This window comes from Aptenodytes forsteri, unplaced genomic scaffold (assembly GCF_000699145.1).
Source record: "Aptenodytes forsteri isolate BGI_AS27 unplaced genomic scaffold, ASM69914v1 Scaffold4, whole genome shotgun sequence".
Lineage (NCBI taxonomy): Eukaryota > Metazoa > Chordata > Aves > Sphenisciformes > Spheniscidae > Aptenodytes > Aptenodytes forsteri.
In genome coordinates this window covers 1,701,481-1,727,942 of record NW_008795442.1, presented here as the reverse complement: position 1 = coordinate 1,727,942, position 26,462 = coordinate 1,701,481, and the positions used below count along the sequence as shown (strand labels likewise).

Genomic DNA, 26,462 nt, shown 5'->3' with positions numbered 1-26,462 from the left:
AGGGATGAGGTCAGGAAAGCCAAAGCCTACCTGGTGTTAAATCTGGCAAGTGATGTGAAGGGCAACAAGAAAGATTCTACAAGTACACAAACAGCAAAAGGAAGACTAGGGAAAACATGGGCCACTGCTAAATGGGGCAGGGGCCCTGGTGACAAAAGGACATGGAAAAGTCTGAGATACTCAATGTCTTCTTTGTGTCAGTATTTACCAGTTAAGACCAGTTTTCAGGAATCCCACGCCCCGAAACCAAAATTTGGAGCAAGGCTGACTTGCCCTCAGTGGAGGACAATCAGGTTAGGGGGCACCTAAACACACTGGAGATACATAAGACCATGGGGCCTGATAGGATGCACCAACTGCTAAGGGAGCTGGTTGATTCTACTGTGATGGCACTCATTTATTTTTGAAAGGTCCTGGCTATTGGGAGAGGCTCCTCAAGATGGGAAGAGAGCAAATGGCACTCATATCTTCAAGAGGGCAAGAGATCAGATCTGGAAAACTACAGGCTAGTCCGCCTCACCTCAATCCCACAGAAGGTGATGGAGCTACTAATCCTGGAAACCACTTCCAGACATATGAAGGACAAGAAGGTGACAAGGACTAGTCCGCATGGATATATGAAATGGAAATGTTGCTTAACCAGCCTGATAGCCACCTATGATGAAATTACTAGCTTGGCAGATGAAGGGGGAGCAATGGATGTTGTTTATCTCAACATCAGTAAGCCTTTTGACACTGTCTCCTGTAACAGCCTCATAGACAAGCAGATGAAGCATGGGTTACATAGGTGTACAGTGAAATGGACTGAAAACCAGCTGAATGGTTGGGCCCAGATGATTTTGACCAGTGGCACAAAGTCCAGTTGGAGGCCAGTCGCTAGTGGTATACTCCAGGGGTCAATACTAGGTCCTATACTCTCTAACATCTTTATTAATGACCAGAACATCGGGGCAGAGTGCACTCTCAGCAAGATTAGAGAGGACACAAATCTGGAAGGAGGGACTGATACACCAGATGGGGGTGCTGCCATTCAGAGGGACCTCAGCAGGCTGGAGAAATGGGCAAACAGGAACCTCATGAAGTTCAATCAAAGGAAATGCAAAGGCCTGCACCTGGGGAGGAATAAGCCCAGGCACCAGTACACACTGGAGGGGTGGGAGGGGGCAGGTGACCAGATGGAAAGCAGCTTGGCAGAGAAGCACCTGGGGTCCTGCTGGACAAAAAGCTGAACATGAGCCAGCAATGTGCCCTTGGGCCAACAACCTTGTGGGCTGCTTTGGGAAAAGCATTGCCAGCAGGTCAAGGGAGGTGATCCTTCCCCTCCACTCAGCACTGGCACCCCTGGAGTGCCAAGTTCACTTCTGGGCTCCCCATTACCAGAGAGACAGGGATATACTGGAGAGGCTGAGAGAGCTGGGACTGTTCAGCCTGGAGAAGAGAAGGCTCCAGAGCGACCTTATCAATGTGTATAAATACCCAATGGGAGGGAATGAAGGAGATGGAGCAAGACCCTTCTCGGTGGTGCCTACTGAAAGGACAAAAGGCCATGGGTATAAATTGAAATAAATGAAATTCCATCTGAACATAGGACGATGTTCACAAAAAAAAAAGGTGATAAACTGTCACTTTTTTTACAGTGAGGGTGGTCAAAACCTGGAACAGGTTGACCAGAGTGGCTGTCATCCTTGGAGATATTCAAAATGTGCCTGGACATTGTCCTGGGCAACCTGCTCCAGCTGCCCCTGCTTTGAGTAGTGGGACTGGATGAGATTATCTCAAGAGGTCCTTCTATCCTCAAGGACTCCAATTCTGTGAAGGTGTGGTTATAATCAGGCTAACATACAATTTCGTATTTTAAAGCAAGCTTTAGTATGTTTAACCTACTTCAGTTTAGGTTATTCTCTTCTTATAAAAACTAACTAGTTCAGCTAATCATACTTCTTTGGGGGGTGTGCATGAAAGGTTGATATTTTAACATTCAGCAATCAAAACAAATTCTAATGTTCAGGGCATGCATTTGTTAAGAGTTTCTCAACCCTGCATTAACTGATATTAATGAACATGTTTGTTAAACTAACTTGAAAATGTCTGTTGTACATTACCAATGTTTGATGTTTACCCACAGGGGCTCAGACACATGGTTACCACAGTCTAACAAGTTATTATGCATCAGCAAACAGCAGTCCAGCTCTTGACGGGCAGACAAGCTCTGACAGCTCTTGCTTTTACAGTGTAAGACATCAGAGTAAGTCCCCAGTTAGCTCTATTCTCCACAATTGTCTTTCTTACAGCAAAGTCAGTAGAAAGGCACACCTGTCTGCACATCAACTGCTTCAGGGAAAAAACCCAGCTTTTAAATCTCTTGGTTAAAGATGATACTTTTCATTTCAGTAGACAAACACAGTTTTTCTTTTGAAGACTCATGGATATTTTTTCCTATAACACTTGGATACACAATCATTAAATTTTTTCAAAAAGAATAGCTAAGCATCTTTTATTCAAATTTTTTTTTCCTCTTAAAAACATTATGGGATCCAGCTCAGAAACAAAAAAGAATCAAGTAAGAGCCTTTAGTGTTTTTCCAAGACAAAAAGGCATACAGTTTTGAACCAGAAAAAAAAATTATGAAAAAACTTACCATGTGACAAATATTGTAAGAAAACATTCACTATTACAGTCTCAAATTTTTGTATGGTAAAAAAAATATTAATGCATTCCCTTTTACATGCAAAAATTGTTAAAGTTAATAGCAGACCATCTGTAAATTATGCAAAATAGCCAGCTATTTGATTAGGATGATTTATTCCACAGTGAAGGGATCAGAATTAAATCTGTTATTTTCATTATACACACAAATGTATATTGATAGATTAATTAAGTCGTCTTAGTTTTTTACCATATAAGAAGCATTTTTGAAGAATACGATTGATCAATAGATTTAATACTTATTAAGTTTTCTAAGAAAACAACAAACAATAGTTTTCTAAAATTAGAAGGAAGTTTCTAGTTAATAGCTTCTTTGTATGTTTCTCTAACTTGCTTTTATATTTGCACGTAAACAGGTAACAACTTCTTAACAGAAAACTAATAGAAACCTTGTCCTGGCTATTCATTCAGTAATTCGTGGAACTTCAAAACTTAAGCTCCTTCCTTCTCCTTGTCTCAAGTTTTATAATCACAGACTGGATGAAAGGTTTTAACTGTTGTACAATTTTACCTGAACACAAGTAATCTCATTTTGTAGTACAGTTGCTTAAGTTATTTGAACTACAACCTTCGTTTGTTTGGTTTTTTTTTCTCTCTTCGTTTAAAACATCCTCTTGATGATAATAAACCATTCAAATAGGGTTGGTTGGTTGGCTGTTTTTCTGCCTGTGGAATAATCTCCCACAGGAGGATACAGATATGAAAAAAGTTGTCTGCACACAGATCACAAGTCTTCATTCAAGGACTGGGATCAGCAGCAACTAAGCTACCAAGCAACGGGGATCACCATGTTTGGATGAGTTTGTCACGTGTATGACGCTGAGGAGATATTTATTCACAGAAAAGTTAGTATAACAAAATTTTCTGCAGAACTGCCCATTAATGCGGAGTAATATCTATTTTGGGAGCAGATGACAGTAAAGACATTCCAGGAGAAGTCACTATGAGCTTCCTAGAAAAGTTTCACAGTAGCCAAGCTTCCTGAGCAACAAACATCCCAGTAGCTGATATAAACAGTAGATATAAACAGAACCTCTCAGAGAGCCAAAAATCCAGCTATTCCTAAGCCTGACTGACCCTGTGCACATTTTAAGAACATACACCACATTCAGATACTCCCAGACAAAAAAAAACAACCTACAAACCTTTTAAGTAGCATTAAAATATAAGACAATAGCAGATATCATTAAACTTCAGTGGGGATTTTACAGTGGATGTTGCAATTACTTTCAAAATTAAGTAAATTCAGAAGTAGAACAGTACACATAAAAGAAATCCAAACACTGACAAGCTTGGACATAGAGCTGAAATTCTAAGTTGCACAGCAGGGTCTCTGCTCCTATATAAAAAGGATCTCAAACTTGAAATAATTTCTTCCTAGTTTCTTCAGAAGAAGAGACAATTAGGATGATAATTGATCTTTTCACTTGTACTGATTCATTATACTTTTAAGAGAAAAAGAATTATCATTTTCCAAAGTATTCCTTCCTATACTGAGCTGAGGTCCCAATTTGGCCACTTTCAAAGTAAGTATGTTCTTTTCTTACAGTAGAAAAAGATGCTCACACCTTTAACATGTTTCTCATTAAAAACTGCCAGTGTTCATCACCTGCAGTAGGAAGAAAGAAAGATTGCCAAAAGTAGCAGTCAATACAAGGATTGCTGTTATGCTTCCGCTAAAAAGAAAGAGGCACGGAAAAAGTGCAGAACACCTTACTATCTCTCATTTTCAACTGTCACAACATAGGTTGTGCTGCCATTCAGAGGGACCTCAGCAGGCTGGAGAAATGGGCAAACAGGAACCTCATGAAGTTCAATCAAAGGAAATGCAAAGGCCTGCACCTGGGGAGGAATAAGCCCAGGCACCAGTACACACTGGAGGGGTGGGAGGGGGCAGGTGACCAGATGGAAAGCAGCTTGGCAGAGAAGCACCTGGGGTCCTGCGGGACAAAAAGCTGAACATGAGCCAGCAATGGGTCATGTTGGGCCAACAACCTTGTGGGCTGCATTGAGAAGAGTATTGCCAGCAGGTCAAGGGAGGAGTGAACCCTGAAGTGCTGGGTTCGCTTCTGGGCTCCCCAGTGCCAGAGAGACAGGGATATACTGGAGCAAGTCCAGTGAGGGGCCACAACGATGATCAAGGGACTGCAGCATCTGGCCTACGTGGAGAGGCTGAGAGAGCTGGGACTGTTCAGCCTGGAGAAGGCTCCAGAGCGACCTTATCAACGTGTGGAAATACCCGATGGGGGAGAGTAAAGAAAACTGAGCCAATGTCTTCTCAGTGGTGCCCACTGAAAGGAGAAGAGGCAATGGGCACAAACTGAAGCACAGGCAATTCCATTTAAATATAAGAAATTTTGTTTTACAGTGGGGGTTATCAAACACTGGAATAGGTTTTCCAGGGAGTCTGTGGAGCCTCCGTCCTTGGAGATGCTCAAAACCTGGCTGGACACAGTCCCAAGCAACCTGCTCTAGGTGACCCTTCTTTGAGCTGGGGATTGGACTAGCCAATCTCCAGAGGTGCCTTCCAACCTCAACTATTCTGTAATTCTGTGAAAAGCTTAGCTGATGTTCTGAAATGATCCTGCCCTTTTCAAGCTTTTTAAGTCTTTCACACTTTCCAATATTCTACATTTTGACCTTTCTAAATATGGCATTTTATTCCCTGGCCTCAGAATTTGTGTTTACAATTTGTACTCTTCTAAAACAAGCACTACAAAGAGGTAGTCTCAGTAGAAACCAGTGTGAGACCAGTGTGTCATCAATGACAGGACTGTAGGAAGGTATCTGGAGGTATACTATTTCTGACGACAAACATACTCCTAATGCATCCCACACAGAAGACTCAAAAGCAAGTGTTTAATTTTTCTACCCCTTTAAACTTTTATTAGATGTTTCATAAAGTTTTAAACAGATGTAAAAACCTGTCCCCATTACTGCTTGTTGACAGTTTCCATTGGAATCCACTGAATTTTGCAAACCTTCCACTATCACAATGCATTTGAATACCAAATTTCAATCAATCTTTCTGATAGCTGCCAAACCTCAAAAACATACCCCAGCTTCACACTAAAACTATTCATCCTCATTTGCTGGTTTACTTATAGCCTCCTCTGACACCAGTATTCTCAATTACCATTTTACTCGTCCCCAGATCAAACATTTTCCAGGAGATATTCTTTAATTTATATACTGCTCCTGAATGCCCTCCAAAAAGTGGAATGGAAATTTGGCAGAATAAAAGCAGGTACCATCACCAAGAATATCTTCTACCAAAACTTCCAAAAGAATCCACGACACTGAGTTAACTAAATTCTTTTAACCTTCAAAATCTATATCGAAAATTTGACTCAGAAGTTACATTTCTACTAGATGCTTTTTGAGGTCAGAGATTAAACTTCAAGTATTTTGCATCCCATTCTTTCTGCTGCTCTACATTCTCAATTCTTTGTGTCGTAATGTCTTGCTAAGCAAGACTGTACTGTTCATACTAAGCTTAAATTGAACTCAGACTTCATTAAGCAACTTAATAGAAGCTAGTGATCCCAATAAAAGTGCTTGAGATAAAACACCACAGATAAAGAATCTCTGTCCTTCAAATGATAAGCAATGATACTACGAAAATGTTTTAAAACAACAATGAACCTCAATTACCTGAATGCAGAATATCAAAAGGAATAAAAGGAACTTAAAAGAGCTTTTTATGAAAGATATGCTCAAGAACCAGCCAACAAAGGGAAAAACCACAGTTAACTATTTGTAAGGCTGAGATCACATTAGTTTACTATTAACTAGTTCAAAGTGTTCTTCAAAACCGACAGAAACTGATTTAGATTCTGGAAGCAATATTAAAAAAAGTTTATCCATCTAAATGAGAAAAACCACACTCAAGTCTTTCCACTCAATTGCCATTATCAAGATGCTGTTGATAATGGCAGCAGGAAGAACAGAAAAGAAAAAGAACATCGTACTCTCTTAATTGGTGACAGCCCAACACAGAACAAAAGCAACATGCTGGTAATGTAGACTGCAATTTAAATAATGTTTATGTGTAAATATTGTGCTCTGGAGACAAAAGGACAAGCTATCCATGAAAACATTTAAATATAAGAAAAATACTGATAAAACACATGTATCTATGTTCACCTAACAGATACGCTATGCTTTGAAACAGAAATCTAAATAAAATAAGCGAAGTTTTACAGTTTTCTACTATGTTTTTTTGGGTTTTTTTCCTATTTTTAAGCAGCATAACGTATATCACTGGCTGAAATCAACAAAATTAAGCAATGTATATGCAGGAATTCACCATTATTATGTCATGTTCTACAACGTGCAGCACTTACAACAAATACACTATTCGGTATATTTTCAGCTAAAACATCTGAAGGCCAATTTTCAAAATAAATTGCCACTTCAAAAAACAGGGTTTTTTTTTTTTAAAGCAAGTAACATTAAAATAGTTAAGTTATAGTGAATAACATGACTTAAAATTCACAACTTACTTAGGAGTTGAAGGACCTCTTGGCCATGTTCCATCCTCATTCTTCTGTTCTATCACCAGTACCTACGACAAAAAGCGTAATAAGAAAACTGAAATAAAAATATCACTAGACTGCTTTCTGTTCCAATCTTTTTTAATGGATTTGCTGACGTGATTGAGATGGAAAAGACTGATGTTTAAGTTACTATTCCCTGAGGTTCAAGAATATTCCATTCAATTACACTGCACCTTCCTCTTGCTCTGTTCACTATTTTCTCCTCACATCTTAATTTGTGCAACTTTGGGCAAGCCACTTAGTATTTCTGTGCCTCAACAATCCATGGATAAAATGGTGAGACCTTACCTCTCAAAGAGGTCAGAAGACGACCTGTAATGTCTAAGCAGCATCCATGAATCTATAGAAATCACATGTCTATACAACAGCCCTGTTAAAGAAGGGATATTCCTGAAGGAATTTTGCCTCACACACAACACAGATCGGTAGGAAAAAAAAAAACAAAAACAACCAACAAACCAAACTATTTTCTGCCTTGATAGCCTTAAAATCATACCTGTTTGGTTACTCCTGTAATTTTTTTGCAAAAGCATTCATCTAATATTCATTTTCCAATGGGACAGTCGGCTAATGAAATTAATTTCATTCAAGTTGTCATTGGTACAAAAGGGAGTACAGAACACTCAGTCCTAAACACAGGCATCAAGTGCCATTTGAAACGCCTTTGGGTATTTGAGATATCTGCCCTAGGCTGGCAGATATGACACAGGATCTACAAAAAGCTCATGCCTTTCTGGATTGACAGCTGGGATAGCCAGACCATTTGAAATGGCAACTAGACTCCAATATTTAAACTGAATCTAGCTCTTAATTTCCAATGCAACTAATTCTGCGTAACTGTACACTGATGTTTCAGGATGATAATTAACTGCCATGCTATAGCAGTATGTGTCTACACAGTGACATACATTCACATATGTACTTATGCTCAAAACCTTATACATAAGTCATGCTGCCACTTGAAAACGTAGTCACATTTTCAGTCTGAATACGCTAAGACATGACATTGAAAACTAGCTTTCTATCATGACCAGCTTTCTATCTGGAAAAGAGTAGCCTGCTATCTTTGGTCATGAATGCTGTAAGACATGTTCTGCCATATTTCCTTCCATTGGCTCACAGAGACTACTAAATAAAAGGAAGACTTAGACTTAAAAGTTCAATGGAACCCCTAAAGGTTCACTTCAGAAACCAACTAATAAATTCAAAACATTAATTTACTCAATCACATACATAGATTAGAATTACACACTAAAAAATAACTATTAGGTTAGACAGACTGTAATAGTCAGAATAACTATTATTAGATTAGGAGGCTCAGCAAGAAAAATAACAACCTTGTGTGTCAGCAAGTGCAACTGACCAAACACACATGGTCCACTATGACATTTAGCATTTTCAGAAACCATGGTTAAACTCAGTTTTGAACAATATTTGTTTTGCTGAAAGTACAGATGTCACCTAGAGATCTTTTTATGGCTACATTAGAACATGCTTGCTTCATAGTTAATGTTTCACTGGGACAGAGGCAATTTGCAAGTTACATCTTTGACGCAAATCTTTTATGGGAGATGTGGGCTCTTCCAGCAGGACTTCTGCATTGTTAAAATTACCTGTGTGAGGGTTTAAGTGCGTGCAGCATGAAGCTAAAGGGCACAATAGTTCAAGCTGTTATTTTGGTGCACTGATTACTTACCTTCCATGCCATAAAAGAAATCTGAAGCACAGCATAAATACTGCTGGTAAGTAAGTTAGAGTCAAGTATTTCAAGGCAAAAGGAAATACTTTAATATAATCTTGCCTACAATTACTGCCATAAAGTTTCATCCATTCATATTTGTAGCATGACAGCATGAACTACAGCTGTTGAAAAAACATCCAACTATTTGAAGACTAAAGAATCAATGTAATAATCTGAAAAGTTATTCTAATGATGAAATTGTTCAATCAGTTCACATTTGTATTTGTGTAGCTTTAACATCCGATATTTGTTCTTTATATTCATCTGGAAAGGTAAAAAAATTCTCTTGTAAGAAATCCTCCCATAAAGGGATTTTGAAGTGATGATATAGTCTCACGCTAAAGCAGGTTTTCAAGCTCTTTTTTGCCTCTATAGTTCTTATCTGAAATATTTTCATTTTTTCTTAATTTCTTTCTGAAATCTGGACAGTGGAATTTGAGTGGAAGACATTATTCTTTTAGAGTACCTAAAAGGTTCTTCAAATTTTGGGTTTCATTATAGGAACATATCCCAGATCCTAGGAATATTTTTTTATTTCAGGTTTTACAAAATTCAAGTTAGCAACATTACGTTCATTTACTTTTAATTCACCAGGAGAGTTAAACTCATCTTTAATCCTGAAAATACAGTCAAAGACTACTTTTATTTTTATGGACTTGTTTATAAAATCCCCTATCCCTAACACAATCTATTAGGAGGCAATTTTCGTTTAAAAAGAAGGAAAATTCATTGGGTACAGCTACATTTTCATGAGCAAAAAAATAAACGTATTAAAAAAAGAAATAATATTACACTGTACCTTTTCCTGGTATAAACCAGCATCCTGTATGGTACTGTCTGGTTTATTCAAAGGTTCAAAAGTATTACTCATGTATTTGTTCCACAATCTGGTCTCTTTTTCACCTGGAATATTGAAGATTTTTCTTATCTCTTTTTCAATTGTATCTGTTTTGAAAGGGAGAGAACACAAGTTTAGCATTTCACTACACAAACAGTATAAGGCCGAACAAAGCATCAGAATCACCTACTCTTTTCTTATATTCAAAATATGAATGAAACTGTAGAAATAGCCATGCAACTACATCATGTTGTAGGACAAGCTGGAAGTTGCTAGTTCGCTTGCCTTTAAAGTGGAAACAGTCAGAGGACTATTTTATTCCCTCCTGAATCTCTTAGCAAAGCAGATCAAATAAAGACAAGTTGATAACTAACAGATGACAGGAGGTACCTAGGTACCCATCTACTAATTTCTCAGTGTGGTAACACAGAAGTGTGGGTGGGTAGGAAATGATTAGAAGCAAGACTGGCAGCAAAACCAGGTGCAGGGAGTGCAAGTCATTCTGTTCCTTTCCCTAAATCAAACCCTTTTTGGTTTTCACGCTTCTACTACCCATATCCCAGTGCAATTAGCACTAACCACTACATATATGCATAAATTTTAATTTACACACTCGCAGAAATTAAAGACTACTCTGTAAAACTGAAGCGCATAAATTTATTTTAAAAGGATGATGAAAGATTTTACGTCCCTGAAAGATTTAACATAAAAAGGTCTACCAGTTCCTCCTCTACCTGACAGAAATATAATCAGTGTTACGTAATTTTAAGGTAGTGTAACTATTGTCTACAACTGAAATTTAAGAAGTTCATAATTAAATTCATCCTCCTTATGCAAAAGTAGAGTTTATTAAAGAGTTCTTTAATTTGAACTAATAGGTACAGTGCTATACCATAGCAACCTCACTTGTTTTTGGGTTTTTTTTTAATTAGTACACTCATAAAGCCCCACAGCAGCCAAGTCTCATAGCAGTTAATACAGAAAACAAAACAGGAGTCAAGAAATGTACAGTTTATTCCTGATGATCACTGAAAACACAATTATAAACATGGGCACTGTAAGCTCTTTGAGAGACATTCCCCCGAAGTCTCAGGATAAAACAGCAGTGTGTCAGCTCCTCTAGCATTCCCCTCGCTCCCTTTTACTTAAGATTATTATTTTCTCTTCCACTATGTTAAATCAAATATGAAAAGTCAAAATGAGACCTAAAGCTTAAAAGTACCTTGTAAAAATCCAGCCATTGGCTTGTGAAATGCATGACAACTGGCCAATATAATGTTTGAGGATATTGTAGGCAACTGAATACAATTTCCTTCTATACTAGTTAACACACATTTTAGTATGAAAGCAAGTGTTAGACTGGATCATCTGTTTCTGTAATAGAGGTGATATGTAGGCAAGGTAGGCGCTATAAACAAGGCAACAGGCTGTTACTTGATTTGTTGACTTTTTAAAAAAAAAAAAAGTCATGTACTGTCTGAATCAATTCTCAACCAATGATTTCAAATAACTATATTTGAATGTAAGAATGAATCTAGTCAGCAACAATCCTCAAAAAAAATAATTGATATATCAATGACTCATTAAAAGAAGAATTTACAAAAGATAGTTTTTCATTATCTTATTAATACCATGACAATTAATTATTTGAGCATTGCAGCTCATATTCTTTGCAAGTACTAAGTTAACTTTTAGTATGTTAATTTTTAACATATTCCAGCTTCACTGACAGAACTGTTACGAGACTGGAAGCATCAATCCTATCAGATGACTACACATTATGTCCAAGACTCTGGGAAGAGCATGTTCCACTTGACTATTATGCTAATTTTGAGACTGTGAAACTAAGGTTCTTTTACATACTTCCATGAATGTAACCAATGCACGCTTTATAATTCTTTCCCTCGCCCCCCAGGCAAGTATCACTGAAGTGCTGGCTTATGATCTAAAGTGAAAGTGCCTGTTCAGTATAAATGAAAACATTACATTCAAACAGGTATGGTCTGAGGCATATTGTGTACGGGGTTCTCCTCTAGTAGTGTTATACACATCCATGTATGAGATGATTAGTACTAGGATGATGTCTAAAAGAGACAGGAAGAACTGCCCTTTAAAGATGCCTCTCACTCCATCAGCTATATAGCCACACTTTGAGATAGTTCAATTTGAGAGTTAAAGGTTATGGATTCCATACAGGATATATTCTATATCTTTTAAAATCAGACAGCTCCTCCAAAAAAACAGCTGTATGATTTAAGTACTATTTTGCAAGACTACGTGGAATTCTTGATGAGATGCTGGAGAAGTTCAGTGGGTCCTAATACAAGTACACCCTGGCTCCTAAAGGCTAGTGCTATCACAAATACTGGCTAAAGGAAACTGTAGTAAAATGTTAACCTGCACTATGAAACAGTAATCCCAGCTTCCTAAAGAAGGGAAAGGCTAGTCACAGATCCCAGAATAAATTGTCCTCAAGGGTGGCAAGTTTTACATTCTTGTATTCTGCAGCAAATTAAAGGGAAAGATGAATCAAAGCCATTTGCCAAGATAATTTACTAGCAAAAGTCCAAAAGTCCATTAGATGCAGAGCCACTGTTGTAATCTTCTACAAAGTTTATCAGCTCAGTTTTGGAATTGTTTTATGGCATTGCAGATACAACCTGACTCCTATTCATCCATAACAGAGGCTACAGACAGTCTTTCTGTCATTTTGTGGTTTGTAAAACTCTTGAATAAAGGTAGGAAAGGCCTACGCATTAGCTGATGACTTAGTTTTATCATACTTTCATATGATTAAGACTCCTGAATTGATCATTAACTCATTTTCACTCAGAAGCCCTGATGCTCTCTAGGATCAGCAACAATAACTAGACTGAAATGCTGCCTGAACTACATCTGTTGTCTAGCTCATCTTCTTTTTTGAGTTAAAAACCCATCCCCACCCCCTGCAAAAGAGATAGTCAATAATCAGTCTCAAAGTTAATATGCTCTGCCTCCAAGGCGAGAGTCCTCAATTGTAGGAGATTCCCATGAAGGGCCAAAGGAACACATTAGATATGTCAAGTACCACCCCAAGAAAATGACTGTCATTATTAGGTCTGCCCTTTATAATTATTTTTTCCTACCTTGTACTAACTTACTGACATACAGCTTAGCTTAGTTTCTATTTGAGTGGAAAAGCAAAGGTATTCCAGGAATAACACAGATTTGAAGACTGGTAGGTGAATATTATATTGTGCTTAGAGTATTTAAGGTGCTCCAAAACTTTCTCTGTTCATGTGAATTAAGGAAGGTCTTGTACTGATCTTTTGAAGGCAGTAAATAATATAATCAATGATGGCGCATAGAAAAATTAAAATTTCTTGAAAAGACCATAGTACCTTAATGTCCACTCACTTCAGTGGGGCTGATATTGACTCTTTTGTACTACAGGTCTTCTGCAATCATAATGAAAATGCATCCCTTACTGGCATACACGAGGAAGGGTGAAAAATAATCAAGATTCTGTGAGATTCCTCTTGCATATTATTTATTGATAATATAATGAGCATCTCTGCTATATATTTGATGAATTTCAGAACTACCTTAAATATACTTAAGGTAAGGACAGGGAAAAAAGTAATCACCATCTTATTAATGGATGATACGAGAAAAACCTCAGGGATCAGTAATTTTTTCACTCTTAAAGATGGTTTTAACTTTTCTAGCACTTCTTCTAAGATACAAACTCTTTTGGATGTCCTGGCTAGGGTGGCCCTGCTTGGTACTCTGTGTAAGAAGCTTCAGCTTCAGAAAGGGCATGTTTTTAAGGCTTCCAAGAGCATGTCATCCACATCTCGGGAAAGCAAGTAAGGCCAGTGTCTGGAAAGGGGTTGCCAGTGAGCCTGACTGATTCTCATTATCCTTTATGACAATCTTCTCATAATTGTAATTCTCTCTCTGCTAAGAAAAAATGAATACACCTCCAAGTAAGTAGTTCCAAAATGCCCTGCTTCTAATTACAGAAAGTAAATATCAGAAATTCATCTATTACCTATAATTCCAATGATACAATTAAATTCAGTATAGAAGTAAAATAGCTTGTATTTGGTCCTCAGGGAAGAATAATGTTAAATTGTGTTTTCTAAGTTTCTGGGTTTGCTTAGAAAATAATGAAGCACATCTCCCCAGGTGAAACCAGATCTCAAAAAGGCCAATTAACATACAACACTGAAGCCTTGTTTCAAGGACAAATTTGATAATTTTTAAGTTTTTATTCTAATACAAGCAGATGATTACTTGTTTAACTTAAAGATTAAATTTAGCGAAGTAAAATGATTCTGCTTTTAAAGAAAGCAATCTGCAAAGAATTAAAGGGTAGCAAAAAACTACATTGTTGTCAAAGAATGTAAACAAAGAGTAATGACCAGGCATAAAGTGCCAAGGGCATAAAGTAAAATACTAACTGCACAAATACAGCTGATTGAAAGGCTCTTTATCTCAGATACACATGCACAAATACACCAAAAATTGAGTTTATATGATCAGCAATATCTTTGCATGTGTTCTGACTGTTATTTTCAGAGAAAAATGTTATCAAAATATGGTTTCAAACGATGACACCATGCTCAAAGAGCAGGCAAAATAACTACAAATAAAGACAAGTTAAAGATTCAATACAGGACTCAGTTGCTGTAAAAGATTGTGCCTGGCCTGCCACTTCACAATCCAAAGAATACTGCCTTTGTAGGCCACCTTTAGCCATTAATTTATAAATTCAGTTCATTCTTGTGCTTTGTAATATACTCTTCTCTTTATATGTATGACTAAAAAGTGTTGGCTAATGAAAGACATGAATGGAAACACATGAAAAAATATATTTCTTACACACCAAAAGCCAAGAAAAAGTACTATGGAATCCAATAAAGATAATGAAAAACATCACACTGTTCACTTCCTGAAAGTGCAAACCTCTAGAGTTAATACAGATGCCTAGATAATAAAATGCACCTTTTTTTTAAATTGTATTAAAAACCCTAACTATTCCTAAGAGTTTAACTTTTAATTTTGACCCAAACAAGACTAGCCCCACCCTTTTTATTGGTTACAATACATATCTATCATTTTACCTAGAGACGTATTCACTCAGAACTTGCTACCAAGTACTATTTAAACAAGTAACAAGCATATATTTTAAAAGAATAGTTGTGCATACCTATTGTATCGGCTTTACTAAATCTTCGTGTGACAACATTGTTCATATTTCCATTTTCACAAAGCTTTAATTCTGTGAGATATACTTCTACTTTGCAGTGCTTTACAAACATACCCTGTTCAACGACCTGAAAAACAGATTGGGATCAGGTATCAGTCCAAATACATTTTCAGATACACACTTCAAAGTATTTTTGAGACCTCTTCCAGAAACTGAAGTTCGGGAATGTAAGACACTTCATAAATGCCAAAAATTAGAACTAAAATTCTCCTATAACTTTTTAGAAATACAGTAAACTAAAAAGTAAGTTTTTTGCCATGATGATGATGTCTTACCTATGTATAACACCACCACCCTGTCTTTCAAAGTGTTAAGTACAGTGGAAATCACAAATATGTATACTTAACCAAAAGATAAGATACTTGCTCAAAAGATAAAAAACACCAAAAGTTATTTTTATTTCAAAATACATTCATTGTATGATACTTCCTCAAAACATGAAGAACTAGTTTTCACAGTTAAAGAAAACTTATCAAAAACAGAATACACACAAATAAAATCTGGATATCATATTTTTAAACAAAACCTACAAATCTTCCACTTATATTCTGATAATGAATACATTCATTTGAAATTTCACCTACTCATTACAGTTGTTTATTGTATGTTCATTTTTGTAACACCTATTACAAAACAGTTAAGTATACAGGAATTTTTTTTATAAAAGTAAAATGTAGAAAAAAAATATTCAGGGTCACCTCTTAAATGTTTTTCCCTTTGATCTTCCAAAGTGTAACTGCAGTACTTAGTCATGTAGACTGTTCCAAAAATAACCATCGGCCTGATATGTGATACATCTGACAAATACGGTTAAAAAAAAAAGCCACCAGCTAATTGCTAGGAGAGATCTGCTATCTGCTGTACAAATATAACTTGTATGCATGTGCCATAGGAAAAAAAAAATTAACAAATGATTTCATTGCTGTTCAGTAGTTTGCCTTAGCTTTAATGACTGCCAACCATGACATTTAAATAAAAATGCATCTTAATTTGAGCAGCTTAGTCGGGTTTTCAACTACTGGAGTAACAACAAAATAGTTGCAGTAAACAAAACTATGCAGTATGGCTAAGACATTTTTGAGAATAAAACTGACACTGTAGTGGTAGTATTACCACATCCTATTACATAAATTCATAATGTTATTTGACATGGATCAAGTACAACATTGTATCAATTTAAAATTTGGATCCACATTTGAAAAAAAGCTGATGTAACAAAGAGGATGAAAGGAAAGTATCATCCCACCTCTATGATAAAACATTAAGGCAGACAGGAGAAAGAATCATGAACAAATGACAAAAGCATCAGAAAGAAAAATTATGAACCCGAATATGCATTTCAGAGGATAACTACTGTTCGTATTGGCAGAAATGATGAAGCTATGCCAGTTTACCTGGCCACTCATTACACTCTATGTATTTTTCCAGTTAGTTCCTTCCAAGTAGAAGGCAAGTTACTCTAATTTCCTTTCTCTCTCCTTCCATTTTCCCCCGAAAAGTGAAAAAATTACAGAACTTTTACTTTACCATGATGATGGAAGAGGATTCAGTTTGCTGAAATCCATCTTCAGGAAGAACAGTAACAAGTTGATAACAGATATATCTTTAAAGAAGGAGAGCCATTTTAATGGATTTCAGCTCTTACAGAACTAAGAGAAAAAGAAAGAGACATTCCAGGGATGTCTCTTTAAAAAAAAGATCTCTTTTATTAAAGAGAATGTTAAAAAAAAAACCCCAACAAACTACTGTTGCTGACCAAATGAATCTTGAAGAAGCAAAATTTCTTCTATAGCTAAATCTGGCATTTGTTTGAAAGGAATGCACTTCAAGTAAGTGGCCAGCATGCATGTAGTTAGACCATACTCATGTCATAGGAGGGAAAAAAGTTGTATTACACAGAAGTCATATCAAACTATATTCTAGTCATACTATTCTTTCAGCATTTTTTCAGGAATTAAAATAAAGATCCCTTTAACTGAAAGAATATGCCCTAATGATCAATTTAGAAATGGCAAACATACCAAAATGTATTTTAAAACTTAAGTAATTCAGTCCAGTGAGGATGCAACTGTAATCACTAACCTGAAAATCTTAAGAAATAATACAAATAAAAAAGACTGTATGATCAATAAACTGGTAAAATGTCATATCACCTTAATAATAAGGATGGTATGTGCTGGAACAAACAAAAATTAACATCAAAGATGTTAATTTAAGTGTCTTATACTGACGGAGGGCCACAGTATCCATCATACCATGGACTACTACTTGTGTTGAGGTAAGCTTTTTGCTTAAAGAAAAAACTCCCTTAGCAAGCTGCTGAACACAGAAGACTCTGTTTATCAGAAAAGGAACGACCAATTACTCTGCCAGTGTTAACATTATTAGAGCTAGGCTTTTCACTAATATAGTCAATACAGTTTTGGGTTTTTTTACTTAATTACAAAATCATTTGCATTAATAGACTTACAAACTTCTAAAGCAAGTTCTTCTTGAAACATTAGAGGGCTTACTTCCAGAAAAAGAAAGTATTATATTCTTTGCATCCTCATTTCCCAATATTAAAAACTTAAGCCTCTAAAATCTGAATAAAAATTAGATAGCTATAAGCAACTAAAGCAGGAGTTGTCTATACGATTATCATAGGCCAGGACTTACAATTCTCTTAATAAATTCCTGTGCAACTCCTGCATATTTGCAGGACTATATCTGAATCATATTCATCCCAGTAGGTAATTTAAGAGTACCTTGCGTGCTATTGGCTCTTGACCTTCCATCAGTGTGTACCAGCTAACTAGCCTATTCCAGCCTTCAGTCGGCAAAAGGATGTAGTCCAGCTCATCAATGAGATGTTCTTTGAGAGACTGAGAATCACCATCTATAAGAGAAAGACATTTTTACTTGAATACTGTCATTCTGTTACTTGAGTTTTGAATGTAACATTTTTCATATAAATAGCAAACAAAATATTTTCTGAGTCACAGTTATGTTATCAGTATTACGGTGTTCAAAGCAAAACTCTTCTGAAACTATTTAGGCAAGCTATCCAGTTCATGCATAGCACACCTATTACAGGTAGTATTCCTACATTCAAGAACTCAAGTGACAACTCCATATCCTCATGCAATCATAAGCACCTAACTTGTTATCACACGCCACCATAGCCTTCAGAGAAACCAATCCATTTCTCCACCCACTTTGCACATATTCCCACATCACCATGGATACTTCCATTTCATGCTATAGTTGCTCCTTCACTGGAAAATGCAGGAATGGGTAGTTACAGTAGATTCAAGACAAAGTTCGAAGTCATTCACTCCATGTCAGACTGGGAAAATAACATGGTACAACCCTGCTACTTAAAGGATCCTACGTGCTCTGGAAACACAGTCCCTACAAAATTCTTCACAGGGACAGCGAGATACTGTACTTCTTTCAAGTGCTACATGGCAACCTCTTCACATAAGTAGCATGCTTTTAGCTTCAGTTCAACCCTTATTACAGTGGTAAGACAGCAGCTATCCTATATGTGTAAGAGGTGACTCCAGATCTGAGCCGCTGTGAGCCTCAGACAATTAGGGCAGCTGTCCTTCCATTTGGAAGTACCCAACTACAGGCCAGCAAACATCCCTCTGTACAGAGGGTGATCAAACAGGGAGACCCACACATTCAGCTCCAAAGAATGAATCAGGATGACAAACTTAATGAAGTATGAAAACAAATAGACTATGTATAAAGAATAAATAGACTGTAATAAATATACAGTCTATTTACTCTTTGTTTTTTTTTTTTTTTTAAGTACTACTTCTAAACAAAATGAATACTGTTACCTTCATTTTTCTGCAAGGACAAAAATAAGTGTGTGCTATGCGCATATGAAAAGCATTAAGGTCCTCTCATTTGATCATATTTCTATACTTCCCTTTTTTCTCCTTTGTACAGATTGAACAAACACAGCATAATGTGACTTCAAGTGAAAAAAAAAAATATCCTGAGCATTAAAAAAGGCACACTTAAAAATTAAAGGTCCTTTAATAATAACAACTATTCAAAAATTTTTTTTTCTGTATAAGAATTTAACAAAACATGTTTCAGCATGACCTTTTCTGTAGGAGGGCAACGCTACTGAGGACATTCAAGAGATGTGTTCACTTCCTGGTGGGAAGAGTAAACAAGATTCATCTTACTGAGACTCTAGAGATCTCCCTACTCTACCTGCGCTTGCTACACCTTCACTTGGTTTAAAGGGTTTGTGATTTTAAGGGAAAATATGGGAAAAAAGCAATGCTTTTTCCTTTAATCACCTAAATGTGAAAAAATGGACAAAGAAGGTTGCACAGATTTCTTCTGCTCCTATTATCTTATCACTGGTGCTGACTCCCTCTTTCCTTCTCCAGCTAAGTACCTTGATGTGTGAGCAAAACGTGGGAGATGCATATTGTTCTCAGTTCATGTATTTTAAGTGTGCAATAGTTGCTATTACCATTAGCTGCTCAGAGATGGCAAAGATACTGTTTCCGTAATATGCAATCTGTGCAGTTTAGAGATGACTTCATGCAGTCAAGAAGGTACAATATGGTTTCCATGCATTTTCTCCGATAAAAATCGTAAATGACTTAGTAGGAAGAGCTAAACAACAAAAACCCCAAAATAAAGCCAGGTAAGTATTAGAATTATGAAGTTATTTTAGAAAGAGGGGATAATCAAGTTCAGAAATAGCCAAAGTATTTGTTGCGATTTTAGCAAGAAAAAACCACAAGAACAACACAGAAGGCAGCAAAGGAAAGTGGAAGAAAACCTCAGACTTTGGATTCCACTTTGGGAGCCATAGTACATACACTTCTCAAGCAAAAAGTAAAATGGAACTTCACATGAACATCTCAGTGAACATACAGGTAAATAAGAGTTCAAGTCTTCATGGTGATAAATATAATTAGTGACCTAATAAATGAGACTTCAATCAATGCACCTGTTTAAAAGGTACTTTCCTTTTTTCCCCTCAGGTTGTTTCATCCTAGCTGTAAAAGTAACAATTTTCAAGAGTCAAATTTTGGTTTAAAACTGTCTTGACTGATTAGGAAAAAAATCTATATTCAAGAGCTACATACAAGAAACGTTTGCTGAAATAATTCACGACTCACACTATCAAGTCTTACTTGGCCCACTCAACACTATGCATATGGTGGTTCCGTTATAACTGGGAGTAAAGTGTGGGGAGAAATCCACAAACACATCTTCAGGTCCATGTATGTCTTTAAAAGGTTCATACTGTATTTCTGCACTGATCTGATATTGTTCTCATATGCAACACTGTTTTCTATGATGAACAATCAGCTATTCTAAATGACTTCCTTGTGCTTGCCTTGCTAATCTAAAGTTGACTATATATCTCTTGAAGACGGCAAGTGTGCATGCCATTACATTCAACAACATTTTTTGCATATGTTGAGATTAACTGAAATCTCTACCTGTTACATTTCACTGCTCTCACTTCATCCAAATGTTCTGGAAATAAGGGAGCAGCATTTAAGTCATATAAGCACAATATACTGCTTCAGTTACCTGGAATCAGTCTTTCTCTTTATCACTGCATTACACTGCAGAATATCTAGAAAGCATGCCCATTTTAGATTATTTTATTCTTTAAATCAGATGCAAATTTTGAGACTTAACACTTAAGGAGAGCAGTATGAGAGCAACTAGTGCATACTACGTGCCAAAGACAGAATTAAAACCCAAGTATTTTCAGGTTCAATTTGTGCTACATAGGAAACCTAGTACAGAGGATCGCTGCTTTGCAGCAGGTGAAGGAGACAGCTACTATTTGCTGAGCACTAATGCCCTTAATTTTAAAACTGCCTTCACACAGGAACAGTAGATGTCAGATGGTAATTGGGTGCATGCTATCACTGCCAAAGCAGAGCCATAGTTTTAGAACCATCAATGAGCAAAAAGTGAAGTTCATAAACCCTGATGCTGTGTTTACTTTGAAAGGGACATTGGCAGCGTCAAAACAATAGAATACAGGTTTTCAGGAGCTTTCAGCAAAATGGCTAACATGACTTTAGATTTGGACAGCTAACCCTAATATAGGCTTCATAGCCACAGTAACTTCAAACATAATCTGAACATGTATGTAGATTAAGTTATAAGTAATACAGATCAACTAACACAGTGCTTTGCACATCTAGAAATCACCTTTTTTTTTTTTAAGGCGGGTAGACACAGAAGAGAGAATAAGATGATGCTGCCTCACTGAGGATAAAAAGATCTCGCTACATCTGATTTCAACTGAAAAGTATCACCTGAACATGCCTGCCTCACTGCAAGATTTACTACAAGAATGTACGAAAGATCTAGATCCTCACACTTCAGAAAACAAAACATATCACTCACCTGGAGCAAAAAGACCTTTAAGTTTGTGGATGGAAGAGAACATATAGGTGCATATGACAATACAGCACCTTCTTCAAAGGCACTAATACTAGTCACTGAGACACACACACACTCACTCACGCTGACAACTAGTTCAACATGGTATGACAAGTCCTATGAAAGAGGCAATCATCTTTAACATTTAACTTGTAAAATAATGAGATATTAATTACAGTTGAGAAGTTTTGAATGAAGTCAGAGTTCATCATAAACCCCATGAAGTTGTAAAAATTTGTATTACTATGTGCAAACAAATTATGTAGTACTATTACATTACCTGTAACTGCAAAGAAGGAAACCAATTATCTGCTAGATTTTGTACCCACTAGATTTTGCATCCACTAGATTTTGCAGATTAAATATTAATGGCTCTAGTGGTATTTCAATACCAGACATTAAATATAGAACTTGACCTAAAGATTAAAATATCTGGGAAAGTATTCTGAGACCTGTGTCCACAAATCTGACTACAGTTCAGCAAAAGTCAGTCAGACCTGAGTAATTATAACAGTGACAGAGTTTAACCATACTTAGAAGACCATAAAAAATGAGGAAATTATGCTTTATCATTTTGCACCACTTTATATTATCACTGAACTGCATAATACCTCTTCTTCAATTGTTCCAGAATCAAAGTAAGGGCTTGGGGCTCATTTACAAAAAGAAATTTTAGAGTTCAACTTAAAAACGTTATTTTAAATCAACCAATTTAGTTAAGCTAAAAAAATCTTAGTGAACTCAGGCTAGCTATTTGTCAACTTGACTAAATTTCAACTCTCAAGGTATCCCAAAATACCATTATAAACCAGTAATTTGTACATTATTAAACATTCTGTTACCATTGCAAAGTAGTTCCAATAATTTTATTTATAAAATTGTAATTTGTTAGGGAAATCTATTCTAGTTCCCTTGTCAAGGTGTGAAAACAAACAAACAAAACAGTTTCACCTTGATATATGCTGAGATTCATTTACACTATCAACTACAAAAGATGAACAATCTGTGACAAATTTGCACTAAATGTTAGTATTGGCTTATTACACAATCAGAAGCAGTTACCTTTGAGAAGTCCAGAATTATCAATAGGACCAGGGTACACATTCTGATCTCCCATCTGGTATTTGTCCCAGCTGTCAAAACCAACGTATTTTTTCCATTGTTTGAACCAGCGACTATCCACTAGATACCTTAAATGGAAGAAGACATACAAGTTAATTATTGGCATGCTACTACTTCCTACAATACCAATTAATTCATGTCAACGCACTCGTATTCATCAGCCTTGCAAAATGGAGAATGTTTTTCTGTCTGGTCTGCTAACCATTATCAGCACCTCCTACCAACAAGGACTTTAATTGTAGGCAATTAAAGATCCCACTAATCACAGTGGGCAAGTACAGTTTTGCAAGACTGCCAATACAGCACATCAGAAGTTGAAGAATGGCAAGTTCAAAAAACATTTCCCTTTTCAGCATGAAATATCATCAGCTTTAATTCCAGTTCTCAATTTGTGAATTCAGGAGATTCAAGTTAAATCTTTGTAATTAGACAGCCCTTTAAAAAATGAGAGAGAACTTTTAGTAAAATATTTTTTCCTGCTGGAGTTTTATTTATAACATTCATATGCAAGTTGAAAAACTTTAGAACTCTGCTGTCCTGTCAAGAACCAGAGAGTCTAAGTGTTTTCTTCCTCTGCGTCAGCATCAACACATACAGTAAATGTTCTGCTTTTGAGGCAGTACTAGATGTTCCTCCTACATATAATTATCAACTTCACACTTCCATATAAACCCAGCTCCACAGTATTTCTACACAGATTAAACTGTTGCCAGTCTGGCTTTTGTGAAGTCCAGTGATACCTACATTTTATATTCTTTTGTCCAGAATTTCTTTAAGATACCAAATTTCTTCAATGATCCTCAGATTTTATTTTATTATATATATTTTTTAAAAAGACACCATCTTCATTATTTCTCTTTCCTAAAAGTATCCATCACCTTCTGTCCGGTCTGTCCCAACCCTTTTGCTACTACCCTAGTACATGTCAGAATATCACTGTCAGGATGAAATGCTAGGTCAAACTAAAAATCATAGGTAATCCTCATTCTTTCCTCCAGTATTTGACTACCGAACTCTTACTTGTAGCATACCAATAATATGCTATTGAACCTTTAAGAGATCTCAAAACTTCCTGGTGATTCAAATACTAGTCTGCTAATACATATAGCTTTATTAGGCAATCATTCTGTAGGAGTTACCCATTAACACCATGGAAAAACACAGAACAAAAACATTAGCACCCACAACTCTTATAACCAAAGAAGTACAGAAACATTGCTTAACTATTCATTTTACTGAATAGGTTTAAAAAAAATACATCAGCAGGGCCTTAAATTTGTGCTTCTAAATGATGTAACTACAATAAGAATTAACAAACCTAAGATACTTAAGTCTTGACTTATTTCTTCTTCTGAAGTCCAGTTTTTCTCTGTTACACAGAGATCAAGCCTGGAGTCAGCCTCCAGAAGTACTGCTAGCAAACTTCTGGTAAAGAAGGATTTACTACTGAGTAGTACTCAGTAAGTGGGATCCTTTGTAGTCAACTTAGATTCTTTTCTCAATAACCCTCAATTTTTCAGTTTCTGCAGAATGTACTCTTAAGTGTGTGAATCTATAGGTAAAAGTCTTTTAGAAAGTAAGAGGCAGAAGGCATTAGAAAGCTATACATAAGATCATCACAGGCTTTTGGATGCTTACTTCCCCTACATTCCTTCAAAAGCATCAAAGACTAAGGTCTCAAAGGCAACTTTACAACATCTATGACAACAGCATCCTAATTCACATGGTAAACAGTCTTGATTCAAAATATGATTACATCAACAGTAATAATGAGTCTGTGAACAAATTACTCCTAGCCTTAGCTTGTAACTACTCTATGCAAACATAAATAGCAAAGGCAGAGCTGTGTCTTAACTACTATAGACATAGTTCTGCCAGTGTAAGAACTTTGGTTAGGGACCAAATTTCTCCCTCACTGCACCAATGCCAGCTGTACTCTGGAGCATGTACCTTTACCATCTCACAGTGTAACAGTTGGTCTTTTATCTATTCTACTATCACAACCTGTTACTAGTGCTCAAGAATCATCAACTACTATGAGTTGCTCTCTCTTCTGCAATTGTTCTGTACAGAACTTTGTCCTTGAACTTGCAACACACAACTTCTTTCTGAAATTTTAAATACTTAATAAAGCAGTCAGAAAACAGCCTCAAACCACTTTTTGAACCAAAACTATATAGAAAAAAAGTTTAATTTTAAACACTATTAAGGAAATGTATATGAAAAGTATTTTGCTGCAAAAATGCCCCTTTCCACTCTTACTAAACTCAGAAACAGACAGTGACTTAACAGGGTGTTTTGGGCACAATGCATCCCACCAAATCAGTAATGAAACAGCATGGTTGAAGTCCTATTCCAGAAACATGAGATAGTTAACATCACTACGATGTTAATCATTCATGTTTGAATCATTCTAAAGTAGCCTGGCCCAGCACTGATTATTTCAGTTTTGTGGCAGAATTCCCTTGACATGTTTTGTTTAGAGCATGTTTAGAATGTAAGAGGAAACAAGATTGGACAAAGCTAAGCTGCATTAAAGATGGTGAAATTTGGGATAAAACACAGTAAAAAGATAAAAATGCAGGCTATTACAAATATAAACAGATTTAAACTTTGTTAATGCTGAAAAAAAGGTAAAACTTATCTAGTTCAAATCTGAGTACATTCCAGGCCCGCACACATTTCACATTTCAAAAATCAAACTCATTCAGTTAGAATACACTGATTTCTCGACCACTTTCCATGGTCTATGCTGTTCAGTGAAGTTATAAGAACTACCTAACAAAGCAATGAGCTTCTCAAAATAATTCAGATCTTTATGTACAGAAAACCTCATTTTGCAACACAAGAAAGTATCCAAGTAAAGCCTTACTGTCTTATGTAAAAGCCTTTTCTGAACTGAACTTTTCAGGTTTTCCTAACACAGTAGCAGATTTAATGATCACTGCAGCAAAACCTATAACACCACAAACCTCAAACTGTTGTGAAATTAAATGAGAAACAAGTTCAACTATCAAAAATGACCAGTTTGTGAAAACAGGCATATAATGTTACTATCCACATGTAATTTCAAATTTGGCATTATTATTTCTTTAAAACAAGCATTCCATTAACAAAAAAGGCATGACTATTTTTTTAAGTATCAGATGAAAGCAAAGATATAAACTTTAAAACTTGCAAAGTCCCTTCAAAACACCGTGTTTGCCATCATGCAATAGATAGAGGAAGTGAAGCAACATCATCATAGCTCCCCAGTATGCTTTAAAATATTTGGTATGTTTGTTACTAGAAGCTTTCAATTGTATTTTTACTATCATAAAGGCCTCTTAAGCAATACTGCAATAGAAGGAGAGAAAAAACTTGAACAAATTATGTTTACATTTTACAGAGATAACATGTGCTTCCTTTTCTACAACCAATAGTCAGATGCAGATGTCTTCAGATATGATCTGGTTCAATGAAGGCAAGAATGCTTTTGGAAGTAGAGACTCAACAGTGAATGCAGAAAGGTTTTAAAGTGTTTTCTCTAACAGATTCTCTATCCAATTCATGCCCAAGGTATGCCACATTCATCTATTACCCAGAAATGGGAGGGGGGAAGAGAATACAGCAGACAGAAGCCTGCAATAGGTAATTTAGTCTATTTAATTTAAAGATCACATGAGTAAGAGTTTCAGAATTCAGTGAACACCACAAAGATAGTCCACTTGAAAATTAAGAAAGAAAAATCAGATCTCTACAAACAATTTTTCACCAAACAATAACTAACTGTTGCAATTAAATAAGTGTTATTTTCCGTTTTCTGGAAGA

At 36.2% G+C, this 26,462-nt stretch overlaps 1 protein-coding gene across 1 annotated transcript in view; it reads right to left on the bottom strand.

The window, feature by feature from the left end:
* The window catches only part of USP15 (ubiquitin specific peptidase 15), a 103,249-nt gene that overhangs the window by 31,814 nt on the left and 44,973 nt on the right, over positions 1–26,462 (bottom strand). Inside the window, exons 4-8 of the mRNA XM_009281118.1 lie at positions 22,593–22,720; positions 17,846–17,976; positions 15,039–15,165; positions 9,806–9,951; positions 7,212–7,273 (exon numbers count right to left, since the gene is read on the bottom strand). Of these exons, the coding sequence (XP_009279393.1) occupies positions 7,212–7,273; positions 9,806–9,951; positions 15,039–15,165; positions 17,846–17,976; positions 22,593–22,720 (594 nt within the window). The remainder of the gene's footprint in view (positions 1–7,211; positions 7,274–9,805; positions 9,952–15,038; positions 15,166–17,845; positions 17,977–22,592; positions 22,721–26,462) is intronic.